This window comes from Cokeromyces recurvatus, assembly GCF_025118155.1.
Source record: "Cokeromyces recurvatus strain NRRL 2243 chromosome Unknown BX663scaffold_42, whole genome shotgun sequence".
Classification (NCBI taxonomy): Eukaryota; Fungi; Mucoromycota; class Mucoromycetes; order Mucorales; family Mucoraceae; genus Cokeromyces; species Cokeromyces recurvatus.
Window position 1 is genome coordinate 12,892 of NW_026251428.1, and position 12,238 is coordinate 25,129.

Genomic DNA, 12,238 nt, shown 5'->3' on the forward strand with positions numbered 1-12,238 from the left:
GAACTCATCTTTCTTTATATCCATTTTTACTCTACTTTCAATTTATATTAAAGGAAAAAAAAAAACAACTTAATTATAATATCATTATTTAATAAAAGAAAAAGAAAAAAAAAGAGAAAAAGAAAAATATATATATATATATATATTTAAATGTAAAATGTATACACATAAATAATATACAAATAAAAATAAGAATAAAAAAGAAAAAAAAGAAAAAAAAAAAAAAGATAAAAAAGGAAATAGAAGCTTTAAACTCTTCTATTCGAGAATTTTCTTTAAAAAGAAGATTAAAAGGAGCCACCACCAATATGTCGGCTTGTCATTGAACTCATTTGAAGTTTACGTTGTTGCTCTAATTTGGGGCAATCATTAATACGATGACCCAAGCCACCACAAAACGAACATCCGCCTGCTAGACTGCCATATTTCTCCATAGGATCTTCCATGGCTGCTAAAAATGGTGGAATACGTTGCTTTGCTTCTTTTAATAAAAGCTTTAAATCCAAACGAATTTGCTCCGAACAATTGAGATTAATAAATGTTGTAGCAATACCAGTTTTACCACTACGACCTGTACGACCAATACGATGTACTATTTATAATCATTTAGTTTTTTTTTTCTTATGGACTGGTAAATCTTAAGAAGTTACCATAATCTTCTATTTCTTTTGGCATATCAAAATTAATAACATGTTTAATTTCTGGAAAATCGAGACCCTTAGATGCAACATCTGTAGCTACTAAAACATCTTTTTATAGTCCTTAAATGATTGAATAGCATATTCACGTTCATCTTGAGCTATATAAAATTGAATAAATATTTGGATTTAATATATTTTTTTAAGTCTTACTTTTTCCACCATGAATGGCTACTGCTTCTACTCCCTTTAACAATAAATATTCATGTATATCATCTACATCATTCTTATTTTCAGCAAATATAAGGACCTATATACATGTATATAATAAATAAAAAATTATTATATTATACTGTGTGATTCAATAAATATCATCGTTATATCTTACAGGAGGTGGTGTCTTTTGTAAACATTCTAAAAGATAGACCATTTTGGCTTCTTGTTTAACATATTCTACTTCTTGAATAACATCTAAATTAGCTGCACCTGCACGACCTACATTCACTACCATAGGCTTAACTAATGCTGATAAAGCAAAGTCTTGAATCTTTTTTGGCATAGTTGCAGAAAATAATAAAGTTTGACGTTGACTCTAACAGAATAAGTTAGTTTTTTTTTTGGTGAAATACTTTATATATATTAATATACATATATACCTTGAAATACGACATAATTTCTCTAACATCATCTTCAAACCCCATATCAATCATTCTATCTGCTTCATCCATACATAAATATTTACAGTTATCTAAATTAAACTTCCTTTTACTCAACAAGTCTAATAATCTACCAGGAGTAGCTACCAACATATGAAAGCCTCTAACTCACAAAAAAAAAAGGTTTAATATCAAATATATACATGTATATATATATATATATATATGTGTGTGTGTGTGTGTGTGTACTCTTCTTAGAATAGTCTACCTGTTTAAAACATCTTGCTGATCTCGCATATTTATACCTCCAATACATAGTAAAGCTCTTAATTCAGGATATCCTCCTCTCTTTAATGCATCTGCTATACCATTTAATCCATCATACGTTTGTCTTGCTAATTCTCGAGAAGGACAAAGAATCATACCAATTGGCCCCTCTCCTTGTACTAGAGGCAATCTAACTTCTGCTTCTAAAGCAAACATAACTAAAGGTAATGAAAATGTGAGTGTTTTACCAGATCCAGTAAATGCAACACCAATCATATCACGTCCCTTTAATCTATAGTTAAATATAAATATATAATAATACCAGCTTATATAGATATCTCTTTGACTTACGCTACAGGTAATCCCTGAATTTGAATAGGTGAAGGCCTTTCAATCTTTTTCTCTTTTAAATACTTTAAAATAGGATCAGGTAATTTCATATCCTACAATAGTTGACTAACATTTAATTATCTATGGTTAATAAATACAATCTACACACTTACACCAAAGTGAGTAATGGGAGGTACTGGCTCCTCTCCTTCAATAATAATATGATATTTATCACGTATGGCTTGATGATCTACTTCTGTTCGATTACGAATGTAGTGAGGTGGATTCCAACTAGTTAAAGTTATCAGTATATTATTTAAACATCTCATTCAATTCCATAATGAATAGTTACGATGTCTTTATAGGCTCTGTATATTTTATACCAGTTGCTGATTCTTGAACTGACACTAAAGCTTTATGATAAGCTTGAGCCTTTTCGATTCTTTTCTCTTCTTCCAATCTTTTTTCCTCTTCCGTTTTCTCTACACAAATACAATAATAATAAAAAAAAAAATTAGTTTCAAAGTTGATAATTTAAACAATTGCATTCAATACCTGGTATAACATTTGATAATCTTTGTTGAACAGTTTGATCTAACAAACTCATATTAGCTCTCGGTCCTGCTGTAACTGTTTCTTGCTCATCATCTTCAGGTTGATCTACGATGCGTCGTTGAGTTGCATATTTATGGATTTTTTCTAAACGTCTTTGTTTAATAGGCACATACGGGACATAGTCATCATCTTCTCCAAAAGTCTATTAAAAAAAAAAAAAGAGTTTAATACATGATTAAATTTAAAAATATAGAAAATAAAAAAAAAAACCTTTATTTGATCATCACTCATTATGAAACGAATTAATATATTTTAATAATAATAATAAAAATAAAAAAATAAAAAAGCGTCAACTATGAATAACAGCAACAACAAAAAAAAAAAAAAAAAAAAAAAAGAGGCAATATTTGTCATTGAAAATCGCCGCCTTAAAGGAAAAATTCAATTGCCCGGGCTGAATCATCAATAAAAAAAAGGAACGGCAGCTAAGACTCACTCTGGAGAACAACAAGGGGAATTAGTAGCTATAACATAATTTTTATGGTGAAAAAAAAAAAAAAAAGCAATTATTTTTTTCTTTTGTAGACTCACAGAAAATGACATGCTTCAAGTTAAAGTATATAACATGTAAATATCGAGACTATCTTCAGCTAACCACCTTTTTCTAATTTAAAGGTCTGATCGAGTTTGCCTACTTATAAAGTAAAATGTATGTATTTGTTTATTATGAATAAAATAATCAAAGTGTCTATTCTAGATACTACACTTGTTCTTTCATGATCGTCTATGAATACAATTTTTAATAAATATGAAGTTATCCTCTCTTTTGTTTCCCCCTCTTTCTTTCTCTCCCTTCCCATTTTATTATTATTACTTGTATTTTATTTTATACAATACACTACAAAAATAAAATGATTCACGTATATCTATAATAATTTATTCTCGTTCATAAAACAACATATATGCTTCACTCTGCAATACAGTTTCAAGATCAACTTCTTCAATACTTTCATCGCTACAACGCCAAAATTTGGTAGAAGGCTTTACACTTTCTTCAAAGGGACTTCGTACTTCATGTCCAGTAGGTAATTTCTTACGTCTATAAGTTACAAAATGTCCTGAATCATGATTACCATAATGCACAATGACTGCACATAACTTGTACTGAATCTTTCGAGAGACAGGAAGAACGGATAATGAAGGTAATGCATTTTGAATAGGTCGATCCATTGTTTCTTTAGTGGTGTTTAATAAAGCCACTCCCAACCCTGTATTTGATTTGGGTGAATGAATAAATCGATGACCTCTTGTCATATTGCGTAAGTACACAAGACTAGTTCGGCTCGTACGGGTATGAGGTAAAATAGGTGTAGGTAGTGGTGAACAAAGCGAAGCACTGGGATCTGTTGTATTTAGATATCCATTTGTTGTATAAGGGGATAAGTCAAGATATTCTGGAAATGCAACTTGACAATGATTTTTTTGAATCATGCCTGAAGGATGAAATACTGAACGTGATAAATGAAGGCATAACGCTTTAGGTGGATTTGCAAACATTGTTTGCTTGGTTGTACGTGAAACTTTTTTAGGGGTAACTAATTGAATACCATACTTTTTTTAAAGAAAAAAAAAAAAAGAAAACAAAAGGTTTAACTATATGTACACTAACGTTAATAGTTTGCTTACCAAAGTGGATTCAATATTCAATCTTAGAGCATCATTTATTCTTTTAATATCCATTTTTAATAGATTTGCTCGGACTTCATCTTTTCCTAAAATATTGGCTAATTCTTGATTCATGGCTTCTAAAGTAGCTATTAAAGTACATTTTCTACATTGATAATCAGTTAAAATATCAACTTTTGTGTAAGTTTCTAACAAGCTTTCTAATGTGCATTTTGACTACATAAAGAAGAGACATCAGTGAGTCATTATATATGTACCATTATATATATATGAGTTTACTGTAAGAGGTAAATTTAATGAAACATTATCAAATGTATGATGTCGAATGGGCGCCTAAAATTCAAATAATGAGCAAAATAAATAAATAAATAAATAAACAGATATTATTTTATTATTTACCGTGTATCCACAGTTTATACAACTAATTTTTGAAGCAGCTAAACCTGTAAATGGATTTCGAGGACTACGTCTTCTTGGACGTAATTGCCCACCTACAGTACAAACTGAAAATGAACTCCACATGGATGTCGTTGTACCAAACGAAGAAACAGATAAAGTTTCAAAATTATCACCATTAGGGTCCTTAAGAATAGATGAGTGAACAATGAAAAATAATAATTACTGTATCATATTTACATTATCTCCACCATTTATTGTAAAGTCTCTTAGAGTATTTGCATCTAATAAAGAAGGAACCTTCTGCTTGTATTGTTCTTCTTCTTCTGAAGTCAAGACACTTGAAATAATTTGAAACAATTCGTGAGCATCCTAAAAACGAAATAAAATAAAATTAGAAAGCCCCTCCTTGTTTATATATTTGCATATTTATTTACTTGTTGATCACGATTGATAGTACCACCTAACTTGCGTTCTAAAGCCCTTAAAAAATCAGTTGGTGTGATTGACTTTGGCTTTGGTAAAGGTCTATTTAATGCTATAAAACGCATATAAATAAATAGTATACGTATCATACACTTAATTATAGACTTACATTCTACAGTTGCATAAAGTGCACAGGCTACTGATTGTAAAATAAACTCGTTTTGTGGTAAAATAGGTGCTGAATCATCGCCTTGTTCATCTACACGCTCAGCCTTTGATTATATTAATATAATGTATTTTAATTGTTTATCATAACTTACAAGGTATGAGCGTAAAGTCGTTAAAGTAGCAAAAGCCTATATGTTAATGTAAAAGTTCAGGATGATGCATGTATACAATATATATATATATGTATTCTTACTTGTAAAATGGAATTAAGAAAACAATAATTCTGCGAATTAACAAGTCCTAAAATATATTGACCATCTTGTTCTATATTATAACATTAATCATGTGTAAATTTGCTAAATTTTGTTATTTGCCTCTTTGTATTTTTGATTTTATTCTTCGTCTTCTTTTTTTAGATTCATATTTATTTGTTGTAGATGATATAACATAGCCTGAAGCCGCTAATGCAATACCAGCTACTGCTGCAATAGCTGGTAAATGATAATTAGAAGATGACATGTTTGAAGTGAGAAAAAAAAAAACAGATTACAATTTTTTTTTTCTTTTTTTATTATAAGTATAAACAACGCTATCATTTATCATAGAAATTGGGAAAAAAATGGGTGCATTTAGTAAAATATTTTTCTTTGCCTTCAAATTTGTCCTATAATTTATATGCAAATCATATTTATGAAATGGCCTTATTAGATAGAGAAAACTTTGTTATTATTCTCTCATTATCTTGACTAATTTCATCTGGTATTATACATAAGAAACTTTGCGGAGATTTGTTTTTATTCCCCACATTGTTTGCTTGACAATAAATTTAGTTCTAGCAAAAAAAAAAAATATGTATTTATAATTGTATTTCAATAAAGTTTACCTTTATTTGATTTCAAACTAAACTAATCAAAAAAGCATACAAATTTAAAAGTGCTTATAACAAAGTCTTTTAGAGTTCATGGAATAAAAGCTCTTATGCAGTTTTTATATTGATGCTTGTTTTTGTACAATCTATTCCATCATATAAAATAGGATACAGTGCTATATTCTAACAAATAAATGTAGCTTCTAAATAATTACCCCTAGTTGTATACCGGTGTGTTCCTCTAGATCCAGACATATACATACATACATACATATAAAGAACAATAATAGTTATTCCATTGCAGTGTTGCATATATTAGGTTCTAAACTTTGATTTATACTCTTTTATAATAATTCAGTAACAGGGTATCTAATCTTATATAAATACTCTTTAAATGGAATTCATTTTCGGCCCCTTTTTTTTTTTTTTTTTTTTTTTTTTTTTTTTTTTTGCCAAGTGGCCAGTATTCACTTATAGTCTTTGCCTTCATTGCTGAGAATACGCATTTTTTCTAATAAATAAGTATTTCTATTATATAAATAAATAAATAATAATAATAAAGCATGAGTAATAATTTATGACCGAGTCATATTTAGTATAGTTAATAAAATAGACAATTTCTTTAACAAGTATATAAACAAATTGAAACTGTTACCCTATTTTTTGATAAACCATTATTAAATAAAGGACAGGACAGTTATCTCTGATTACTTTATTTTGTGTTATAGATGGTAGTAACAATGTAGCAGTAATCTATATCCTCATTATAAACTTAAATATGCCCGACGACCCATATCATATGTTGTAACCAATCAGTCAAAAGAAATTGACGCATGAATCATACATCTTCAAGAATAATACTTGATTTTGGGCTCATAACCTCATAATTCCAGGAGCACTGGTAAAGGATCTACAACAGATATGACGGCATTCTACTAGTAAAAATGGGGTTATTTCACTATGATAAAATACTTTATATATATACGATGGATAGCTTCTTCTGAAATGAGAATATTCACCATAATTATTAAAATTAGATATACATAATACATATTTACCATTACATAGAAGCCATTCTTTCTTTTCTTTTCTTCTTTTAATAGTCAATAATATTCGCTTTTTTTTTTTTTTTTTTTTTTTTTTTTTTTTTTTTTTTCTAAGAAAAAAAAACAAAATAATGAGTGAGATTTGCATATTAATTGGTTTTATTCAAGACAAGCTTGGAAAGCATAATTAGAAATAATACATTATTCACCGGAAAGATTATATTATAAAAAGGCGGTAGAAAGAGTAGTAGTAGTAGTAGTAGTAATAGTAGTAGTATTAGTATTAGTAATAGTAATAATAGTAGTAGTAATATTAGTATCAGTAGTATCAATAATATCAATATTACTAATATTAGTATCAGTATCAGACTACTAAGAAGATAGAATATATATGTTGTCAATTATTAACTTAAAGTTGTTTCGTTATTTTAAAGAGAAAAAGAAAACAAATTTAGTGTTATTGTTTTACCAAATATAGTGAAAAATTAATTTGTGAACATGAATAATACAAGACATTGTTTGTGTTTTACATATCATCCTCGTGATGCTCTTTCTGTAAAACATGACATTATGACAATAGTAACGAATTAAGATTAAAGTTTCATTAGTCGATTTCTTATTTCTTCCTCTTTCTCTCTTCTTTTTTTATTATTATTATTTTTTTATGTCTTCTACAATTATAACACATTGTATGCCTTATCCAGTTACGTTTAATATGGAGCAACAAGAGTTAATACATTGTGATCATTCTATTTCTTTACCACCTACACCCATTGCAAGTGATGATGAAGAAGAACATCATTCACAGAAAACAGTTTCATTAGCTGATTTAATTCCCATTGCATCGGCTGCTTTATTAAAAAACAAACAAACAATACAGCAAGAAGATTCGTCCTTAGCACGAGCTTTAACTAGAGTAAAGATTGGACTGCAAACACATCGATTAAAAGAAAGCTATTTAACAAAAGAATGGATCCGACTTGCTCTAGCGATGCCTGTGAATGCATCCATGATTAATACGGAAAAAAAAGGACAAATATCACGGAAACGAACAAAAGAAATTTCTACATGGTTTGAACACAAATTAAAAAAAAGGATATTAACCTTAGACGAACTTGAAAAGAAAGTAGATGAATTAAGGCGACAAAGACAAGAGGAATCATTAATGAAAGCTATTTAAATAGTTTTATACCCAATGTTTATTTATTTCTCTATTTGAATATATCTATTTTATTATTATTTACTCGTAGTGTATTTTTACCTCTGTTGTGTAATGGTAGTACTGTTATTACTTTATTTTGATTGTTTGCTGCTACTTCAATTATATACATTTGCATATACATATACAATGTAGGAAAGTTACAGGCTTATCGACAAGATTATCATTCGTCATTCTTTTACAAGAAATCTCTTCAGACTGTATAAGCCTCATACACAGTCGAAAAGAATAGCGACACATTCTCTTTGGAACTTGTGTCCTCATTGATATAATATAAAAATCTTGTTTGTTTCAATGTAAATCTACCCCTTCTCCTCATATAATATCTAAACTATATATCATACATGACTAAATAATACTATTTATTTCCTTATCCTGGGTCAAACAAGTAGTGTGAACAGGATTAAACTAGTATTTATATTTGGTAGAATAATCTTTAAGTGATACGACTAAACCTCTTCCTTTTCTTGCACCACGATACACAATCTATTATGTATTCATTCATGTGAGCCCTTTGCTTAATAAACCTTTGCTATTTTACTTACTTCTATCAAGTCAATCATTTCTTGCTTATCATCAAGTGCCCAATTGATCTTATTGTTATTACCAGTACCCAAATCGACCATAATATGTTTATTTCGGAAAAAGAACATGGTTGTGCATGGATCATATAATTCATACATCTATATAAATTCATAAATTATCTTGTAAATAAATAAATATGTACATGTATTCCATAACTTTACCTTATTAAAATCTGGTACTTCTGTAATGTCAACCTATATATAAATTATAATGTGTTAATTACTGAGATGATTCTTTTTTTTTTCAAATTACTTACCAAATAAATAACTGCAAAATTCTTTACTTTTTCTGCAATGCTATACAAAATTTCATCCATTTGCATGCAAATAGGATCCCAATCATGCCCAAATCGAATAACTACAACTCGATCCTCTTCTGATAAAATTGCTTGATCTACTTGCCAACCGTTAGTTAAATGAGGTAAAAAATACTAATGTACTGAAAAGTTAGCTCATTTATTCGAAATCCATTATTTACAATGAAAATACTTGCAGACTAAATAGCAAAGAAAAAAATAAAATAAAATAAAATAGAGTTGATTAGTAAAGTTAACGATTATAAACTTTTTTTTTTATTTAATTACCATCTATGTTAAACTGATTCAAAAGATGAGAAAAAAAAAATCTGTACCAGAGGAGCTTTTTTTTTTTTTTTTTTTTTTTTTTTTTTTTTTTTGTTTAAAGTCGCCCGCCAGACTCTTTATATTTGTATATATATAAAAAAAATACCTTATTTGGAATATGACTTTAAATAATGCATCTTTTACATTGTATATATTGACGCTTGTCAAGTGTAAACAATATGATATAAAAGAAACAGTATTTATTTAGACATAGTACAATGAATATTTCTCGATCAGTTTAAAATAGGTAGGATGAATAGGTGATAAGTTGACTCTATATTCGATCTATAGAAAGGATAAGCCAATCATAGAAATTTGAAATGATATAGCAGCGAGTGATGATAGAAAAATACAAATGTCTTTTATTTTGACATATAGTGAAAGGAGTTAATAAAATAGTGATCATTCACTTGATCCGTACTGCATTGCTCACATAAATATGTATATGTGTATAATGTAGATAGGAAAAAAAAAAGAAATTATATGATACCTAATTATATATGCATCACTTTAATTAAAGAAAAATTCAAATAAATAAAATATATAATCTATAATAAAATGAATCGACGAATTTCTTGTAAATCTCATCTATTTAATGCAACTGATCGCTTCATGTCTTTTACTGTAAAAGAAGAAGAGGAACAATGATCATTTACTTTGATGGTTGCTAAATAGAGTGTCATCATGTTGAATTTGATTTAAACAAAATAATACTTGGAACATCGTGAAGAGGCCAACAACTGATTATTTCTAAACGGTTCAAATCTTTACACATCTCCAAGACTTTTATCATCTTATTTTGATCATCTCCTTTATTGCTATCACAACACCATCTAATTATTAAATCTTGCAATTGTCGTGTATAGTTTGAAATAGCCCATAGCGTATCATATCCTTCACATCGTATAGATAGATGCCTTAGTCGAGGTCCATAGAGCTCAATAGCTTGACATAAGGAGCCCTCTTTTACTTGCTGCAATGAAATAGATAATGCTTCTATATCAGGGCAGTGTCTTGTTAAGGCATCAAGTGCAGCGTCATTCGCTAAAGGGGTTCGATTATGATTGGCACCTAATACAACACAACTTAGATGAGGCATATGCTGTAATAATTCTTGAATGGCATCTATTGTAAAATCTGTCCAAAGTAAATTTAATTCCTTTATGAGAGGATGGGTCCCCGTTTCCATCTTTTCTGTTGCTATGGTAATTAAATTGCAATATTGAAAATCAACATGTGTTAAATAAGGTAAGGATCTCACAATTCGATTGACTTTATGCACGGACAAAGTTAAAAAGTCACGAAAACAAAGCTGTCTCACATTCGGTATTAATTCTTTAGCACATAAAATAGATATAATAAATAACCAGCAGTAATGATGACCCCCTCCTTGTCGACATTTAAGTGTCAAACGATATGTGTAGCGTCTAAGAGTTTCTCGTAAAAATTGATTATGAAGAAGTCCCTCTTCAAGTTGCTTCATTTGGGCTCGATGTCCCAGTTCAATATGACGATAAAGAGTAGGTAAAAAGAGCTTATATCCTATTTTAGATGTTTGACAAAGTACGGCTATAGATTGTCTAGGTAAAAAGACGGCTATTTTTTGTAATAATTCGTTTGGTAATAATTCATATAATTTCATGATAATAGAGGTAAATAAATAGATAGAAAGGAATGAGAAAAAAAAAAAAAAAGAAAAAAAAGAAAAAAGAAATATGATTTCAAGCTGGCTTTGAAGTTCACATGATGATTGTCTATATATTCTTTTTTATCTGATTTTTTTTTTTTAGCTTAATTTGTATTCAAGAGATTCGTTTCTGATTAGTGTATTACTCCCACTAGAAAGATGATGATATACCTCATTCATTATCAAAACGGATAGTTGATTTATGTTATGGCTGATTATTGACTAAAACTATGCTATTCATGCTGGCTGAAACATATCCTATTATTATTCCCTTTATATAAACTCAAAAAAAAAAATCCATTTCAAAAAATAATCGCCTGTTGCTTGAATGAATGTACGGTCTGTTATATCTTCTTTTTTTTTTTAATAGTCATATATAAATATATATGCATATAGGAAATATATAAATATAAATATAAATATAGGAATATATAAAAATGTATTTGTATACTGTTTATAAATAATTTTTTTTTTTTGATTCGAAAATGATCTAATGGCGAGCAGGAACTTTGATGTTATCAAATACATCACGTTCAGCAAGCTCAGCAGCAACTTCATCAATATAAGGCTGAAGATATCTAATATCCTAATGAGTTATAAAGGTGTTAATTCATTTGTTTAGTTACTTCTTCCCCCGCATTCTTTTCAAATACCTTTTCAGGAGTAACCCATTGACTCTTAGGTAAAAGTTGATGTGTTAAAGAGCATTGTTGAGCAACACGAATACGATAAGCACGATCATAAGCTTCACGAGGTTCGGCAATTGCAAAACGACGAAGAGCTTCTTGAACAAGATCGCTTTCTTCAGAAATTAAATCATCATAACGAAGACCTATAAAAATTCAATTAATGATTTCTATTTACATTCACCTAAAAAATAAAAATCGTTTACCAATTTGTCTATAACCAGCAGCACCAGCATATACCTTTGAAACAGGTTTCAACAAACTTGAAAGAAATTTAGAGTTTTGAACAAAGGACTTGAGTGTTAAAGACATTGTGAAGAGTGGGGAGAGATTAGAATATAGATATATTTATATATGAATATTTATATATTAAAAAAAAAAATGCTAGTTGACAAAAAAAAAA

The 12,238-nt window shown here is 28.7% G+C and overlaps 5 protein-coding genes across 5 annotated transcripts; 1 reads left to right on the forward strand and 4 right to left on the reverse strand.

The window, feature by feature from the left end:
- Positions 1-242: 242 nt before the first annotated feature.
- On the reverse strand, positions 243-2,797 carry BX663DRAFT_525303 (P-loop containing nucleoside triphosphate hydrolase protein). The gene is made up of 12 exons (XM_051529742.1): positions 2,717-2,797; positions 2,447-2,648; positions 2,244-2,373; positions 2,065-2,182; positions 1,913-2,004; positions 1,563-1,853; positions 1,295-1,457; positions 1,027-1,230; positions 852-948; positions 788-799; positions 651-749; positions 243-592 (listed from the first exon to the last, which is right to left on the reverse strand). Exons 1-12 carry the CDS (start codon positions 2,735-2,737, stop codon positions 288-290), a joined length of 1,734 nt encoding a protein of 577 aa, XP_051378263.1. The 5' UTR covers positions 2,738-2,797; the 3' UTR covers positions 243-287.
- Positions 2,798-3,126: 329 nt separating this feature from the next.
- Positions 3,127-5,665, reverse strand: BX663DRAFT_525307 (uncharacterized protein). The gene is made up of 10 exons (XM_051529743.1): positions 5,497-5,665; positions 5,376-5,446; positions 5,275-5,310; positions 5,124-5,226; positions 4,966-5,066; positions 4,769-4,900; positions 4,532-4,714; positions 4,412-4,465; positions 4,133-4,348; positions 3,127-4,057 (listed from the first exon to the last, which is right to left on the reverse strand). The coding sequence occupies exons 1-10, from the start codon at positions 5,639-5,641 to the stop codon at positions 3,383-3,385; spliced, it is 1,716 nt and encodes a 571-aa protein (XP_051378264.1). The 5' UTR covers positions 5,642-5,665; the 3' UTR covers positions 3,127-3,382.
- A 1,987-nt stretch (positions 5,666-7,652) lies between these two features.
- On the forward strand, positions 7,653-8,439 carry BX663DRAFT_263142 (uncharacterized protein). Its single transcript, XM_051521917.1, has one exon. The coding sequence runs from the start codon at positions 7,701-7,703 to the stop codon at positions 8,214-8,216; it is 516 nt and encodes a 171-aa protein (XP_051378265.1). The 5' UTR covers positions 7,653-7,700; the 3' UTR covers positions 8,217-8,439.
- Positions 8,440-8,663: 224 nt separating this feature from the next.
- BX663DRAFT_555948 (mitosis protein DIM1-domain-containing protein) lies at positions 8,664-11,104 on the reverse strand (the record flags this gene model as incomplete). Its single annotated transcript, XM_051531677.1, has 5 exons — positions 8,664-8,741; positions 8,801-8,938; positions 9,002-9,034; positions 9,097-9,270; positions 10,184-11,104. 5 exons carry the CDS (start codon positions 11,102-11,104, stop codon positions 8,664-8,666), a joined length of 1,344 nt encoding a protein of 447 aa, XP_051378266.1.
- Positions 11,105-11,188: 84 nt separating this feature from the next.
- On the reverse strand, positions 11,189-12,238 carry BX663DRAFT_525315 (cytochrome b-c1 complex subunit 7). Its single transcript, XM_051529744.1, has 3 exons — positions 12,042-12,238; positions 11,803-11,981; positions 11,189-11,735 (listed from the first exon to the last, which is right to left on the reverse strand). The coding sequence occupies exons 1-3, from the start codon at positions 12,145-12,147 to the stop codon at positions 11,640-11,642; spliced, it is 381 nt and encodes a 126-aa protein (XP_051378267.1). The 5' UTR covers positions 12,148-12,238; the 3' UTR covers positions 11,189-11,639.